The following is a 16,174-nucleotide window of genomic DNA, read 5'->3' as shown; positions in this document are numbered from 1 at the left end:
TTTAATTTTATTAGTTTATTTTCTTATGTATTTGTGCAAGTATGCTAAATATACTCTAAATCGTTTAATAGTGACAGCATAGTGCAAAATTTAAGTACAAAGTCAAGCAGATTCAATATAATTAAGATTCTAAAAATAAAATACAAAAATTAGAAAATTTGTACTACAAAAACGCAGTGGCCATAATAAATAATTGTCTGTATTAATTAATAAGTATTTAATAAAATTTTTTATTACTAGAGAATGTGAGAAAAAATAAAAAACAATACATCTCTTACTATGTTCTACAAAAGCTTGCAACTTTCGATATCGTTACATAAATTTTAATGTCACAGCAAAATATTGGGAAAGAAGAATGAAGCATTTGGTTGTACAAAATTTTTATTTATTTAACGATATATTTTTATGATATATATGTGGTTATACTTTCCATTAGGTACAGTTTAAAAGCTTTTTCTTGTATTTCTTTTCCCTCATTTACTCAAAACGTATACTAAGCATTTGCAATATGCTCATCTTTGTTAACCATCTTTATTTTGTTTTTTATCAAATATAAACCAAGATTCTCTACAAATAGTATATATAGTATCAGGGCCGGCCTTAGGGGGAGAGGGAAAGAGGTGAATTATGCCCTTGAACAGAGACGCCAGAATAGAGGGGACGCTAAAGACGTCTCTCGCGTCCCTTTTGTATAGTAGAAGAGAGCGTCCTTGAACGCCCCTCCTCTATTAATATACGCGTTAAGGAGATTACCTTTTTTTCCATTTTTTTCCTTTTTGTTAATTGTGGCATCGATATGAGGGACTTATGAAAGTTGCACAAAGGCGCCATAGAACCTAAGGCCGGCTCTGTAGAGTATACAAATTGGTACCCCATTCTGAGTCCTTTCTATGATTAAATTGCAACCTAAAAGTAGGAAGTCGTCGGTCACTGTCCCAATGACACACATACATAAACCGAGCACAAAAGAACGGTACTCTAATCAGAGCAAAGAAATTGTTGTCTCTTCGTTATGATTAGAATTCAGTTTCGTGCAATTTCAATTTTCAATATACAGCAGATATTTTCAATATGTGATACAAACCTAAGTTAGAGACACATTGCGAGATGGAAAAAATTAAAATCTTCGATCAAACCTTTGGTGTTGGAAACGGAATGCTTGGTCTATGTATATAAGTCGTCGCGCAATCCCGAGGTTCAACGTTCTCTAAGCGTTCATACAAAGCAATGTACTTCGTCAAATAATAGAAGGCTAGAAAGTAGTCTAATCACTAGCTAACTCATCGGCAGATCATTGTTGCGCGTTGTGCTGCGTCTCCATCAGACATTCCCGTACAGCAACCCTGGCTTGCTGAATCCCATTTTTCAGCCTCTCGGCGGCACTGCGACTGCCCGCATAAGACAGACGGATGTCCCGGCCGAGCTCCTCGATGATCATCAGCAACTTACCATAATTATTCTGGCCAGGCACGCTCTGAAAGTTGATCATGCTGGACGGGCTGGCCTGCGCCACTTGCACGGTCTGCACATTCTGCAGATTCCTGGGATTTGGCACGGTGATCACAGGTTCGGGGATGCGTGGTTGTGGTGGTGGCGGCGGCGGGATCTCTGGCATCTTCTGCATCGTCGATGCCGGAGCAGGCGGAGGCGCTGGATCGTTCAGTTTCGTAATCGTTATCTCATTTAGTTTGGCCAGCTCCGTTAGCTTCGCCATCTCGTTCGCCATTTTCGAGTACTCGGGCATCTTAGCCATGTCGTTTTGCATGTTCTGCATTTTCATCATCTCATTTATCTTCGTCTTTTCGTTAATTTTGGCGATTTCCTTCGCCATCTCGTTGATCTGCGCAAACTCATTCAGCTTCGTGATATCACTGTTGTACTTTGCCATCTCTGTCATTTTTACCATTTCGTTCAACTTGGCTAATTCATTCATTCTCTCGTTCATTCTCTGCACCTCGTTGATCTTGGCCATCTGCTGCGACATCTTCATCATCTCGTTTACTTTCGCTATTTCGCTGATTTTGCTCATATCATTATACTTCGCCATTTCGGAGAGTTTCATTATTTCGTTCATCTTTGCAATCTCCTGCATCTTTATGTATTCCGACGTTTTGGCGTATTCTGCCATCTTTTCCATCTCATATCTCTTTGCCATATCCTGCGACATTTTGTTTAATTCAGAATTCATTTTGCTAAACTCTGCAAGTTGAGCCATTTGAACTATATGTTCAGGTACTTTTCCTCTCTCCATCATTTGTTTCAGTTCCGCAGATATCTTATTCATATTCATCTCCGACATCTGAGCTATAGCAGCGGGATCAGGTGGAGGCATCTTGGACAACTCCGCAATTTTGGAGATTTCTCTCGCAAGGTTCTCATCCAAACAGCGCTTCTTCTTGGCGCGATGCCTGGCCATACGTTGGGCTTCCTGCATTCTCCTTAACGCCGCTTGCTCCTCAGTCTCCTTGGCTCTGGCGTTCTTCATTATCTCCGCAGCCGTATACAATCTGATAGCACGTTCCTCCCCTGTTTCTGACATCTATAATCTCGCATCTCCCTCACTGTCTTCTGGTAAGATCCTCTCTTGGCATTGGGCACAATACAGTGACACAAATTGCATCAATCACATCTGTAATGTGCTCTATCATTTCTTGGAAAATTGACTCACTTGAATAGAACAAATGGACCCATTCAAGCCCAGCTGATTCTTCTGATCTACTATCACTCGCCTTAAGAGGTTAATCACTGGTGTCCGCTTACTTATGCGTGCTCCAACATTTAAAAAAGATCATGTCAGGAGATCAACTGCAACAAAAAAAGTAGTCACGTTATGATATATCAATAATAAGAATAAAAGATGATAAAACAACCGAGCGAGACTGACAATCGTTATAGCGTCTATCGTTACTGCCATCGTTTGTGACGAGCATCTTTACGAAGCGCTTTCTCACGAAAGACCGAGTCTCGACGACGCGTGTAGTCGGCTTATAGTTTCGGTTTAACGATACGTAAATCGCCGATCTCTCCATAGAACAGTAAAAAAAATAGTAGCTTACGGGGAACGTAATTTTTTTCTGTGCGGCGCAAAAACGAACCGAAAAATACTGTTTTCGAACGTAGCGTATGCACATGTATCAGCATGTATGCTTGCCGTTTTCCGATTGTGCGCGCGCGCATTGCAGTTCGGCTTCGTTCATCATACGTGTGCGTGCAACGCGTTTCTCCAACCTGCTCCACTCCAGAAAATTCGAAAGAAGAGCGTTGCCGTCGTCGTCATGTCGGCTTCGGTCGCGTATTCGCACACGCATGCGCATCGAGCTAAGAACGTTGTCTTCTCCTCGCGTTCGGAGACTTCTCTCCTCCCGCCCCGCACCGCATCAACACAATGGCGGAGGCGTTTCGGCCGATCCGTTAAAACATACGATCAACTCACCTTGGCGAAACATCCGCCGTCTTCGTGGCTTTGGTTCACATCTGCGGCTTCCGGCGTACGTGCCGCATTCGTCAGTCCGCGTCACCGGGCGATCCGCTCGCCCTTTCCTCGGAATTATCACGCAAATGAGCGCACAAAGGTGATATCGGCCGACATGTAAGATTTTCGCTCGGGGAGCCACTTTAAGGGGCCACCAAGCGGGGTCGTCGCCGATAGGCTGCGTGTGACGTGGTTGCGTTTATTGACCATAACCCCTTCCTCTCGACGACTATCGTCTGCAACTTCAGACGACAGACAGGTGTACGACCTGCGAAACTATTGACCGACGACCACGGCGCGGCGTCTGCCGGCGGCCTCTGCCTATCCTTCGACGGAGAGCTGCGCATCTTGAAACACGTACAGTGTATGTATATTGCGCGTAGCTAAGACGTCAGCCGTGACGACCGGACGGAATAGGCGACATCGGAGACAGCCATCGGAGAAAATCGAGAGACACTCGAACGCACAGTGGCAATCCAGATGACCGATTTGTGTCTATAGGTACATAAGCGGCTAATGTTTTTTATGTTTTTGCATTGAATTATTCGAAATTTTCATGGAAATTTGCCGAGACATAGAATAATTTTGATAATAGAACATACATCTTTTAAAATAAGGTGTGATGCAACAGTGAATGATGAAACATAAATGTCAATATTATATTTACTTACTAATATTTATAATTTTACTGAAAAATTCAAAAAATCTAAGCGTTCAAAGTATATGCATGTAGACTATATAAAAAGTTAGATTATAAAGCACATAATGTTAAAAATTAGACAGTTTTATACAAAAAAAAAATAAATCAGTCAAATATCGTTAAAATTATAAAATCATCAGATCAAGTTGTGAAATATCATACATAAATGAAATAATTTATATAATTAGGGCATAAATTTATATATTAAAAAAGTAAAAAAAAATACAGCATAATTCTTACTTATAGTTTCTCAGTTACAGAAAAGAAAAGAAATTTAAGAACATTGTTAAATTAAGATAAAAATTGTTTAATACTATATATCAACATGTTACAATGCATATGTACATTTATGCATTTAATAAAACAAATAGAAATAACAAACTAATGTGTCGAGATTTCTATAAATATTAAATCGAATAAGAATATATATAGTTGATATTGAAACAAAAGAAGTCTTCAACATTTGCTTTAATCTTCTGGGAATCTGAAAAAATTCTTTTTTTTTTTGTATATCCTTTTTCAAAAAAAGTTTAACATGATCCATTTTCATATATTTTATTTAGTAAACAAATTACTTTTTATATTGACATGCATAAATTGTACTACATAAGGTATTTAAAAACTTGTCATCAATTGGGAGTTTAATAGAAAATATAGATAAGATATAAAAATAAATTAATTATATTTCTTATTATATAATAGAACATTTTGTTTTTGTTTCAGGAGTAAAGCTTGTATATATAAAACCAAGGTCCGTAATCTATTGAATAAATCACAATACTAAATAAAAATTACCACAAGAACTGGTTAGCTCCTAATACTATCTAAATTGCACTAATTTAATTGCAATCTATTTAACATGTATATATCGTCATATGAATACTATTTTCTCTTATCATTGGTCATTCTTCCTGTATATCTCTTTTTCAAACTTTGGTCTTGGCTCGGGTGGGAGTTGTTTGTAAATAATTAAATTTCCAACAGTACTTAGAACTGTACCTAATACTATAGACTCTGTCATGTACACATATAATCTTTGGACAAATTAAATTTCTTATAATGCAGTTGTGTGCATTATTTGTTTGTCCTATTAAATTTATTTTTTCGAGCCTCAATAATAATAATAATAATAATAAATATATATATATATATATGTACATATGTAAAATTTTCATGACTTATGCAACATGACAAAATATATGTTGAAATATATATATTGAAATGTTACAAGTTTCATTAAAATCATAATTTTATAAAATCCAAGAAAAGCAAAAAAAGTTTAAGAGTTAAATCTTATTAGTAATTAAAAGTTCATCCAATCCCATTCTTCCTTGATGCTTCCAAATCCTGAATCTGGCAACATCTTTTCGTGTGATAATGCCAATTACCTAAATAGAATATACCATAAATGAAATATACAGAGTTTATATGATAGATTGCAAAATCTGTATCAGACTTACCTCATTGACATCGTTTACTACTGGCACATGACGTAACCCTAACGCTCTGAAGAGTCTGAACGTTCTTGGCAGTGTTGCGGACTGGAAAGAAAAAAATAACATAAGTTTACATACTTTTATATATAGCAGAGATATCTTGATGTCTCAAAAATTTACTAACATGTGGTATTGTATAAGGAGAAGGATTCATAAAGTGTCTTAAGTCTATAGTGTAAGTTTTCTCATCATCGGTGATATCAACTTGCTCGATGGTTGGATATCTAGGATACTCATTTCTGAACATCTTCATACTTAAAGGTTTCTCCCAGAATTCTTCATATTCGTTGAATACTTTATTTTTCAGAAGTACTATTAACTGAGAACGCAATATCAGACCTCGAAATCGACCGTAAGAATTTATTTCAGCCTGAAAAGATAATACAACCAAAAGTAAATATAAATTATTTGAGACAATTTTACATGATGATTGTAAATGCTTTATTACCTGATCACTACTTGGCGGATCAACTACAGGAAATCCATTGAATGTGACGCATTTCAAAAGCTCAACAATATGTCCTACATTTTCAACAGTCTTCAGAGTAACCACCGGATGACTCATTATCTCACTTGCATAAATATTGTTTGATAGTGGCGGTGGTTCCCACGGAAGTAATGGAATGCCAGCCATTTGTGTATGAATATCATAAATTCCCTAAAAGATAAGTGTACTAATATTAAACACTTGTATAAATATGTATGTACACAATGTATTTCATATTTAGGTAATTAAAACAACTTTTGCTACGTTGCTAACAAAAAATAATTTTCTATAAATTTTATTACAGAGATATATAAAAAATAAAATTAATATAATTTTTCTTTTACAATTTTTTCTCATCATTTGTTACTTAATCTGATAAAAGGTATTCAAATTTTAAAAACTTTCAAAGTGAAAAAGCTTTATATAATTTAATACTTACTTCATTAAAGAAATCACCAACCCATTTTGCCATTATAAGGACTATTATGACAGGTAAACCAAAAGATATTCCCTGTGTCGCTTCTATTAAAATTGCAGTTAAACTTATTGTCATTCTAACAACACCTCCTAATTGTGCAGCAGCGCCTAGCAAAGCATATTTTCCAGGATCTAACACTTCCTGCAATATTATATGTAATTCATAGCAATTCGTAATTATTCTGTTTTATACACCTGTCAGTTTTAAGTTTATAACTTACGCAATTTGGACACATCTTCGAGAGAGCCGATCCAATTAATCTACCCCATGCAGATCCAATTAACAGAGATGGAATAAAAAGACCACTTGACATCGATAGGCCAAAAGTAGCAGCAGCAAGAAAGAAATATAATACGACGAAGATGGCTAGCGTGATGTCATTATGAGCTCCTATAAATGCGTTATACATACATATATATATTGCATCTACCTCTTAATTAGGCTATTACTTTTATCGTACGGCATACCTTTAGGATCATGAAACAAAGATCGCACGCTACTCTCTGGAGTTTGAAACCACAAAGCAGCAACGGCACTGTACTCCCCTTCTTTGCAATACATTTGAACTGGAAACTTAGTGGGATCATTACCCAACTGTTTGCAGTCGTTGACGAAATATATCATCAAAGATCCCATAGTGGCACTCAATATTGCAACCAGCAGAGCTTCTATCACTTTCAGCCACTTTCGTGTTACAAATCGCAGACGAAAGCAGGTGATCTTGTAATTAACATGGTTCCAAAAAGCGCCGAGTAATCCGCCAAATGTGCCCATTAACATAAACAGAGGTATTTCATAGATCTGATACGAAATCGACTCAAATTTTCCTAGATTCAACAAGCCTGGATACGAAAGATCGCCAGGATGTTTATGGTATGCACTCAGGGCTAGATTCAAAGTAAATGTAGTAATCATACTGGCGAAAAACGTTCTCCATGTTAAGCTTTGGTTAAAAAAACTAGTTCCCTCTTCTATACTGAATAAGACTCCACCTAAACAATTAAAAAATTGCAAATATTTTAATTTTGCAAGGTGTATTTGTTCTTCAATGATGTTTAATAATCATTCAACTAGATATTTATCTTGAATATTTATTAAATTTTCAATATTTTGTATATAATATTTACCAATTGGTGCTCCAAAAGCGGCTGAAACTCCAGATGCAGCACCTCCGGCCACAAAGTCTCGTTTTTCATGATCTTCTCGAAAATATTTGAATATCTTCAAATCTTTCCTAAAAGTTGTACTTTTGCCTTGAGAAATTCCCGCAGCAACAACAGCACCAGAGTGAATCATAGGACCTTCCTGCACAATAAATATGAGATATAATTAATTTTGATAAATGTGACGAATGAAAAGATAGACCACTTACTTTGCCTCCAGCTAGACCTCCAACTACAGTACATATGACACCAATAGTTTTTACAGCTAGAGTTTTGATGCGCACAACTCGTGGTACTTTGATTCCATTCAAGTAACATTTTACCTGTGGAATACCACTTCCTGCGGCAACAGGTTCTATATAGGCTACTAAGATAGCACCTATTAAAACTGGCACTATATTTAATACTAACCACATCATATATGGTAACCATAGGCAACCTTCTACCACACAATGATCCACATCTATCACATAAAGAATGTGTATTATTTTACAACATTATTATGCAGCATATTATCTACTTGCATAAATGAGATATGTTACATACATTTCTTAAGCCAACCATATTTCACACTAGACAATTCTTCTATCGATATATTTACAAAGAATGCTATGAGAGCAGTGCAGATTCCAATCAAAAGGAAGATAAACCACCTGGCAAAGTCCTTTTTGACAACAAACTTGTATCCTTTCTTCCTTTCTTCATCTTGCAAAAGATAATTCTCACAGGGGTCATAATCCAAACTCTGGAAACAAAAATATAATCAATTTATCGTACCAAGAGAAAATGAAAGAATATGTAAAAACATCCAAATAAAGGTAAATATTTTGAATGAAATAGTCATGATCATTGCCAAAAATTAATTATTGGGTGATTACCTCGTAATTGGTTGACAGGAAATTGGTCGCTCCAGGGGTTACATCCGAGGTGGTCAATCTTCTGGACTGACCCGAGATAGCCTCTATGTTACTGCATATTGTGATATTGTTGACAGTGCTCTGTTAACAATGTGGAATGTTTTATAAGAATATTTCTAGAAATGACGTTCATTAATGACTATTTTAAAACGCTTATCTAGATGAGTAATGTCATGCCAAAACACAGAAGTGTCATAACCTAACAGAAAATAAATATAAGACAGATCTTTATAACGAGTTATAAAATTTAATTTACTCGAAATCGAACGTCGACATCTTCGTTAGCGTATGATGCAAAATTATTTCTTGGTTTGATAAGTCTTTCTCCATCGTCGTCGTACACGTCGATACGATCGCCATCACCATCATTGTTCTCCGCACCAGTATGAGTCGACGGATTCATCATTTTCAGGTGACACAATTTGAGATTTACTTTTGAAATAAGATTTCATCGCATCTCAGACATTTGCACAACGTGGCTAACTGATCTACGCAGAAAGACTAAAATATAGACTAGTTGACATCGTTTTGTAATGTTGACATTATACGCGCAATTGTACAGCGACGAGAATGACGCACTCTTGGCGCGTGTATGCGAGCGTATGTATACATATATGTATCAGAAAAATGATAAACTGAATCGGACACGTGATTACTCCCGACTTGTGCCGAATGATTCATTGCTATACGCATAAATCCGGAAGCGTAGCCGTGATGAACCAATGACCGATAAAGTACGTTATTGCTATGACATTTTATCGCCAAAGCACGTAACGACACACGTGCAACTCACGCATGCGTGGACCCATTTTAAATCAGATTGAGGGAGATCATCGTGGAGGTCAAGGTTGTTCGAGGCCGTATACTTTATTCCTCTTCTTCAGGGGGATTCCAAGAGTATTCCATGTAACAAAAAATCACGTAGTACCTGACAAATGTTTAGATTCTTGTACATATTTTTTTTATTATATTCTTAGATTATTATATATATTCTAATAATGCTTTAGAACTAGCAACTTTTTTTATATCTTTGAATTCTTTAACTAATATCACTTGTCAGAATCAACTGTTTGAGAAATAAACATGAATTAACAGGAATCAAACAAAATTAACATTACATATTGAAGAATAATTTAACTTGCATCATAAATATTAATTATTCAAGTAATAATTTTAGTATATTTGTAAGAAATTAATAAGTTAATACGAACTGTCAAAAGACATTGTCAATCATATACGTGAAGCATATTTTTTTAAATCTTTTCTTAACTAAAATGTATTAAAAATGAGACTGAGTGTCAAACGTGAAATAGAATAGAAATATGAAACATCAAAATGTGATTTCGATTATATTTTCAGTAAATTCTTAAATCTAGTCTATCGTATTTGTTCTTATAATTTTAATAATTCCAATTTATGTTTACATCACTGGAATGCGCATAAAATTCCAAATGTAAAATAAGGAACACTACTTTTTTAAATATCTTAGAATACGATATATTTGCAATATACACTAATGCTAACTAAAGTTTCGGTTATCGGCGTTTCTAACTTCCAGGTACAACGTGAACAGTGTGTGAAGAGCTTCCAGTCTGGCGTTATCCTGTGTGGGAATATCCAAAAAGTTGCAGACTATGTCGACCAATTGCGGCAAGTCACAGTCGAGCTCCGACAGGTCCAGTTGCAGCTCGTTGAGCTTGTCCTCCACCTGCGGTGGCCACTGCTGCATCAGATTGTCGATGTCTGGCATCGCGTGATTCAAGTGCACCGCCGGCGGATGTTTGCTCCGATGTAGCTGATTCATGTCGTCGATCCATTTGTCGATTGCTTTGCTGTTTTTCTCGGCATCCTCGATCCTTTTAACAACCGCCTGCCTAGCTGCAGCATTGGCACTCCTCGAGTGGGTACGCAACTGCAGCTGCAACACCGCTGGATCCGATTGATCAGTACAAGGCTCGTCCAACACCGTCAGACCAATCTTATCCTCGACACCGTCGGGCCGAGGTACCTTTATGAAGGCGTCTATGTCGCCGACCGCAGGTATGTAATCAGGGATGAACGGCATCAGCTTGTAGCTCAGCTCAATCTTCTGCGGCGCATACCTGGATCAATCAGCGTCCGAGATAAATTGTTAAGTCACTAAGAACAATGACTCGAGAATTTATAAAGCAATAAAAATGTTTGCCTGCTTATATTCTGAAACAGTTCCTTGACTTCCGTCGACGCCTCCAGATTCTCGAACTCTTTGGGGTCGTACAGGTCGATCGGATTCGTAACATTCGTGCCTTGTATGTCATCGTCATCGCTTTCTTCACTGTCCGATGGATCGCTGTCAATCCTCTCTGATTTGTCGAAGCCGACTTCGTTGTTCGAGTATCTGCTTATAATCAATCGTACGAATATAAGATTTTTTTCCAAAGAAACATTAATTTTGGGTTTATTTCACATCTATGAATAGATTTATACAACGAAGGAATCTCTGTTGCGTGAGATTTCTACAAAACTGACATCATTATCCGCAACATTACAGCAATCCGCATTATTGCAACGGCATTTAATAAGTATAATTTGCATACATTTCACATTGCAATTACCTTCTAAATTCGTGCTTCCTGTCATGCGGCGAGCTGGATTCTAACGTATTCGAGCTGTCGCTTGTCATGCTTTTCCTGGTTTTCCTAGAAGAACTCACAGGCCGACGATTTACCGGGCTCTTCACCTCCTCAGCGTTTCGTACTACGATGCTTTCGTCGAATTTACTAAACGCGACGTCGTGTCTTGTCTCATCCTCTTCGTCGCTGCTGTCCTTAATGTCCATGACTCGCGCTGAGGAAGGACGCCCATTGGAGCGTCCCTCGATGATTGCCCGCAGAGTCTGTATGGCGACGAGTGTGGATAAACTAGGGCGAGAATTATACAATAGATTTTATCTAGATTTATGCAGATTTATGCTTGTTTAATAGCAAAAAAGAATACTCTGTCTGGCACTACTTGTCGTATCGAACAGCAAGTGGGGGTTTGTTTCCTCTACGTTGCCATAGTTTTATCGATCTAGATCAGCTGTTCAAGAAATAACTACCATGAATTAATTAATAGTAGGAATAAAAGAATGTAATTAATATTACATAATTTACGTAACATATATAACATATTAAATAATATTTTAACGTAAATATATATAAATAGTAAATATTATTTTACGTAACATATTAAATAATAATTTAATTCTGATATAGATAAATTAATTTCATTAATCTTTACTTAATCTAAAAAAACAAGAATAACTTTTATTTATTAGAAAGAATTTTTAAAATACTTTATTACATTAATAATAAATTATTATATCTACATTATTAATAAATAATAATTTAGAGTTTTTTAGAAATAAATAAATTTGATAATTCAAATTAGATAATGCAAACGACTAAAAAATATGACAATGCGCGAAGTTAAATTTCCTCTTATTTTATTTATAGTTATGTGTAACGTGCTTTAATCACTATACATTGCCATAATCATGTGACTTTACCAGGATATTTATAACCGCCTTGATGCAGCGGGTAATTTCCTACTCATTTCCGAACAATATTCTGTTTCATGTATGTTAATTAATAGAAATCCCCGACTTTGCGGGATAATTTAACGAAATGCGTAGAATAGAACAAGCGTTGAATGGTATAATGTATAATTACATGTTTATCGAATTCAAGCAATTGCAATTATTGTGAAGTTAATGATTATATCTCTCGAAGCAATATTCTACTTACGCAATACTACAATGTAGGATTTACACTTGCTATTTTGCTTATTTTCTTATTTTCTTTTTAATTGTTTTAATTTATAGCAATACTGCATTATTTAAAAATTTTTTTGTCTTATTAATTATTTATTAATTAATTAATTTTGCTACAAAAAGTACTGTGTAAGTTTAATAAATTTATTTTTGAATTTATTTTTGAATTTATTTTTAAGTAGAAAAGAATAATTTCCTATTTAGTAGAAAAAATCATAAGCTTGTATTTAATCATTTTTGAAGGGACGAGGCTTAAATATTTCTCGTGCTAAACTAACTATTTAAAAGTTTTAATTAACAAAACTTTTTTGCCGCATTCTTTTATCATAAACGCCGACGTCGTATCGATCGCTTCATCGGACTCAATCTTTGCGTATAATCCACATAATCCTATAAGACACTGTCCACGGAGATAAAGCCGGCTTCCACTTTATGACATGCAATGCAGACAAGTGTAATAAATTATTATGTGATTGCACACGTGTCGTTATCTACCGATAACGCACACTCCTTAAGGGTTAATCGCCATTAACGAGATGTAGAACCAATCAGTAAGAACTTAGTTGGTTATAATAAAGCGTTTATTAACATTTGTTATAAGTCGATTACAAACACGCGTATAATCTCGCATGCAGACATTGCATCCAATGATATACACGTGACACACAAAGATTGATAAAAAAATGATAAAAAAGCTTCTCCAAAGAAGCGCAATCATAGTGCACATCGCACCATTAAAAAACATTATAAATAGCAACAAGGAAAATAGCTATAATCATCAAAAAACGATTATAATTATTATATAATCGCGATATTTCTCAGGCAAGGATAATATTTCTCATCTTAAATTAAATGACAAATTGTCTTAAATTACGCGCAGCTCTTTTCGTTTTGTTGCGTTAATGCGATTAACACTTCTCTTCTCTCCTCTTTTTTATATCGGATACTTTCCATAAACATGACCGCTCCTGGTACGTCTTATCAACCATTCCCTGGATGTTGTTTGAGAAGCACGACGACCAGTTTGCGTCTGGTGAGAGTAGCCGGGCCGCACGCTGTAATTCAAATTTTTTGATCCTGAAAACAGAAAAAAATTTTATTTTGCAAAATATTTTGTTAAATTATTTCGACAGTTTTTTTTTTGCTAGAACGTATCTCATATCTGGATTCATGTAACAAAATGTGGAAATTAAAATTTGTATCAATGTATGAAATTAAAAAAATAATATTTTTAAAATTTTACAAGTTCTAGAATAAAATAGAAGAATCAGAAAAAAATGTGTAGTTTGTTGTAGCGATTTAAAAATAAGTTATATAAAAAGAGATCTTGTATTTGTAGCTGTTTCTTTTTATTATGTGCCATATAAAAAAATGTATTAATTTGTTTTTTAAAAAAGAAATTCTTACGCGATGACATCCTGCTTTTCGCGATAGTTGGACGCAAAATACTCTGCATTTTGGGGATAATGTTGCATGGTAGACTTATCGAATCACCGCAAGCATGATGGCAATTTATTAAATCTGAGCTTACAGATCTCGAATACCAATAGGACGACAAATCTTCCTTGAAAGCCATGGAAATCCTGTCAATCGCAAAAATATTTCAATTAAATCTGTACATCTATTATATATCATAATTATTGCTCAAAATAATATAATTCAACTTTATTATTCAATTTAAAATTATTTAATTAAAAATGTTTTAATATGAAGTAATCAATTTAATTTAAAAATTTAATTTTAATTAATGAATTAATGAAATTTCTTTCTTTATGATTTTTTTTTTAAAACGAGAACTTACGCCTCAATGTTGCTCGTATCGTAATTCGACACTTCATTTTTGGGGGAATTTGCAGACAGAATCATGAATGCGAAGAGGAGTCCGCAAACGGTGAAAAATACAAAAAAGTCGGCAGCTGCATCCTGTGATGGAGCGCCTCGTATCTGCGAATTCGCGTTATCGAAATCTTCCATCGGCGCGAACCACGTAAACTCACGGAAGATAAAGTCCTGAAATTGAGTAGATCAAATTGCAAAGATAGACTGGGCATATTAATATATGTAACGAGAGATAAAAACCCTCGCATAACTCGCCGACAATCTGATTCTTATCAGTTGCGTAGCAACAAAATGTGTACAACATATTGACATAAATAGCAATGCGATAAGAATATTTTATCTCTCTAATACTGTCAATTACTTTTAAATGCAAGCAGGTTAAATTTGAAAAAAACATACTCGTAAAAATATCAAAATTTGTCGAGCAATCAGTTGGATGAGATAATATGCGTCGCTCAGATTGTCCATCGTCGATCGTTCAATGATTGTCTTGAAGTTGATTTAAACGGCGTTTTTCAAAAATATATACGATTTCCGGTTTGTGTCATTTCTCGCCAAAAAAGATTACTCGATCTGTTAACTGCAAAATTAGACAAAGACATCGCGGATCGAAATGACAGTCATTTTTGTTCAAAACTACATTCTTGACATTAAAAAAACAAATTGAAGAATTAAGAGAAATGTGGTAAAGATATAATGCAAACTAAATTTCGAAGTGACAGAAGACAGCATTTCTAAGATGTAACTTCTCTACATTTTTATTAAAATTAATTTATTAAAATTATTAAAAAAATAATTAACATAAATGTATTCGTATGCATTTGCGTTTCTCATGTAACACTGACCAGAATAAGACGCAATTCGGTTTTTTTCATTCTCGCGCATATTCTGCGGGTGGATACCGTTATTATCGTGCACTACGTAAAAGCGGACCTTGGTCAGTATTACAAGATATGACATATAAGAGTCGCGCATTTTATGCTAGTTGATACACATATTATACAACCGACAATCGCGCGATAGCGAGTGGACTGGAATAAATTATCACACAAAACTATGCATTATTGATTAATTTTAACATCCTTTCTTATTTTGCAATCACTAAACTAATTTTTTTTTTTTTTTTTCTTCTTTTGTTACGAAAATCCAGCGTTATAATATAGTTGATTAAGATTTACATATTTATCAATCTGCGAAAACAAAAAAATTTTTTGGTATTTTATCAATCTGTACTATCGAACGTGAATAGTGACATGCGCAAAAAAAACAATTTTATATTTCAATGTACAGTGCAAGGAAAAAATTGGCGTGATTTCTCGTTTTTAACGTCACAATTTAATGTGTGCCTTATTGCATTGCCTTGTGCTAGTTATATCATGATGCAGTAATGCATAAATATTAATATTTATTTAATATTATACTTACATAGTAAGTGCTTGCGTATTTATTAGCAGAGCTACGCCTTGCTAATCGATAAATCAATTTACGTATCAGATTTACACGACAGATAATTTGCGTCTAATGAGAACTGCATCTCGCAGATGAGCTCATTGTATTATCTACGTTTCGCAAATTTTTATAAACGTCACTACGTGTTGTACTATTGTGTCCAGTAATGGAAAATTTTTTTCGGGTAACTTTCAAGAACTTCTAAGAAGATAATTAAAGACGTCAAATAAAAATACTCAACAGGGGGGTAACAAAAGCATCAAATGTCGTAAAAGTCTAACTTCAACAAATCCGCATAATGTAAACATCGGAAACATTGATTACTCGGCGCACAATATGCCATCTGACAGACACGTGTCTCCTTTAATTCTTTTTCTGTT

The 16,174-nt window shown here is 35.1% G+C and overlaps 5 protein-coding genes across 9 annotated transcripts; 1 reads left to right on the top strand and 4 right to left on the bottom strand.

The window, feature by feature from the left end:
* Positions 1–363: 363 nt before the first annotated feature.
* On the bottom strand, positions 364–3,577 carry CDK2AP1 (CDK2-associated protein 1). Of its 4 annotated transcripts, none has more exons than XM_012363921.2 (2): positions 3,434–3,577; positions 364–2,805 (listed from the first exon to the last, which is right to left on the bottom strand). In XM_012363921.2, exon 2 carries the CDS (start codon positions 2,537–2,539, stop codon positions 1,292–1,294), a length of 1,248 nt encoding a protein of 415 aa, XP_012219344.1. In that variant the 5' UTR covers positions 2,540–2,805; positions 3,434–3,577; the 3' UTR covers positions 364–1,291. The 4 variants fall into 4 exon arrangements, with proteins under 4 accessions (XP_012219344.1, XP_067207375.1, XP_012219345.1 ...); XM_067351274.1 differs by lacking the exon at positions 3,434–3,577 and adding an exon at positions 3,152–3,293; XM_012363922.2 differs by lacking the exon at positions 3,434–3,577 and adding an exon at positions 3,057–3,217.
* A 1,260-nt stretch (positions 3,578–4,837) lies between these two features.
* ClC-b (chloride channel protein 7) lies at positions 4,838–9,477 on the bottom strand. The gene is made up of 12 exons (XM_012363932.2): positions 8,970–9,477; positions 8,675–8,794; positions 8,343–8,541; positions 8,006–8,259; positions 7,761–7,938; positions 7,101–7,625; positions 6,854–7,023; positions 6,595–6,774; positions 6,117–6,326; positions 5,793–6,038; positions 5,633–5,713; positions 4,838–5,560 (listed from the first exon to the last, which is right to left on the bottom strand). Exons 1-12 carry the CDS (start codon positions 9,117–9,119, stop codon positions 5,459–5,461), a joined length of 2,415 nt encoding a protein of 804 aa, XP_012219355.1. The 5' UTR covers positions 9,120–9,477; the 3' UTR covers positions 4,838–5,458.
* Positions 5,032–7,549, top strand: LOC136998523 (phosphatidylinositol N-acetylglucosaminyltransferase subunit Y). Its single transcript, XM_067351282.1, has one exon. It carries the CDS (start codon positions 5,032–5,034, stop codon positions 5,143–5,145), a length of 114 nt encoding a protein of 37 aa, XP_067207383.1. The 3' UTR covers positions 5,146–7,549.
* Positions 9,478–10,049: 572 nt separating the features above from the next.
* On the bottom strand, positions 10,050–11,844 carry IFT46 (intraflagellar transport 46). Of its 2 annotated transcripts, XM_012363807.2 has the most exons (4): positions 11,690–11,844; positions 11,308–11,613; positions 10,899–11,090; positions 10,050–10,815 (listed from the first exon to the last, which is right to left on the bottom strand). In XM_012363807.2, the coding sequence occupies exons 2-4, from the start codon at positions 11,529–11,531 to the stop codon at positions 10,233–10,235; spliced, it is 999 nt and encodes a 332-aa protein (XP_012219230.1). In that variant the 5' UTR covers positions 11,532–11,613; positions 11,690–11,844; the 3' UTR covers positions 10,050–10,232. The 2 variants fall into 2 exon arrangements, with proteins under 2 accessions (XP_012219230.1, XP_012219229.1); XM_012363806.2 differs by having other exon boundaries at positions 11,308–11,744.
* Positions 11,845–12,103: 259 nt separating this feature from the next.
* On the bottom strand, positions 12,104–16,158 carry LOC105670339 (uncharacterized). Its single transcript, XM_012363809.2, has 4 exons — positions 14,745–16,158; positions 14,308–14,516; positions 13,914–14,089; positions 12,104–13,583 (listed from the first exon to the last, which is right to left on the bottom strand). Exons 1-4 carry the CDS (start codon positions 14,811–14,813, stop codon positions 13,441–13,443), a joined length of 597 nt encoding a protein of 198 aa, XP_012219232.1. The 5' UTR covers positions 14,814–16,158; the 3' UTR covers positions 12,104–13,440.
* Positions 16,159–16,174: the final 16 nt, after the last annotated feature.

The sequence above is a fragment of the Linepithema humile genome, chromosome 3 (genome assembly GCF_040581485.1).
Source record: "Linepithema humile isolate Giens D197 chromosome 3, Lhum_UNIL_v1.0, whole genome shotgun sequence".
NCBI lineage: Eukaryota > Metazoa > Arthropoda > Insecta > Hymenoptera > Formicidae > Linepithema > Linepithema humile.
This window is presented reverse-complemented; position numbering and strand designations above follow the sequence as displayed.

Excerpts from the sequence above, each read along its gene's own strand:
- CDK2AP1 (XM_012363921.2), bottom strand. The coding sequence starts at position 2,539 with ATGTCAGAAACAGGGGAGGAACGTGCTATCAGATTGTATACGGCTGCG.
- LOC136998523 (XM_067351282.1), top strand. The coding sequence starts at position 5,032 with ATGTATATATCGTCATATGAATACTATTTTCTCTTATCATTGGTCATT.
- ClC-b (XM_012363932.2), bottom strand. The coding sequence starts at position 9,119 with ATGATGAATCCGTCGACTCATACTGGTGCGGAGAACAATGATGGTGAT. Across the intron at positions 8,542-8,674 it reads TCCTGTCAACCAATTACGAG|AGTTTGGATTATGACCCCTG; the intron begins GTAATCACCCAA and ends TTTTGTTTCCAG. Across the intron at positions 6,327-6,594 it reads TTGGTGATTTCTTTAATGAA|GGAATTTATGATATTCATAC; the intron begins GTAAGTATTAAA and ends CTTATCTTTTAG.
- IFT46 (XM_012363807.2), bottom strand. The coding sequence starts at position 11,531 with ATGGACATTAAGGACAGCAGCGACGAAGAGGATGAGACAAGACACGAC. Across the intron at positions 11,091-11,307 it reads AGGAAGCACGAATTTAGAAG|ATACTCGAACAACGAAGTCG; the intron begins GTAATTGCAATG and ends GATTATAAGCAG. Across the intron at positions 10,816-10,898 it reads CTGTTTCAGAATATAAGCAG|GTATGCGCCGCAGAAGATTG; the intron begins GCAAACATTTTT and ends TGATTGATCCAG.
- LOC105670339 (XM_012363809.2), bottom strand. The coding sequence starts at position 14,813 with ATGGACAATCTGAGCGACGCATATTATCTCATCCAACTGATTGCTCGA. Across the intron at positions 14,517-14,744 it reads AAATTTTGATATTTTTACGA|GACTTTATCTTCCGTGAGTT; the intron begins GTATGTTTTTTT and ends ACTCAATTTCAG. Across the intron at positions 13,584-13,913 it reads GAAAAGCAGGATGTCATCGC|GATCAAAAAATTTGAATTAC; the intron begins GTAAGAATTTCT and ends TTCTGTTTTCAG.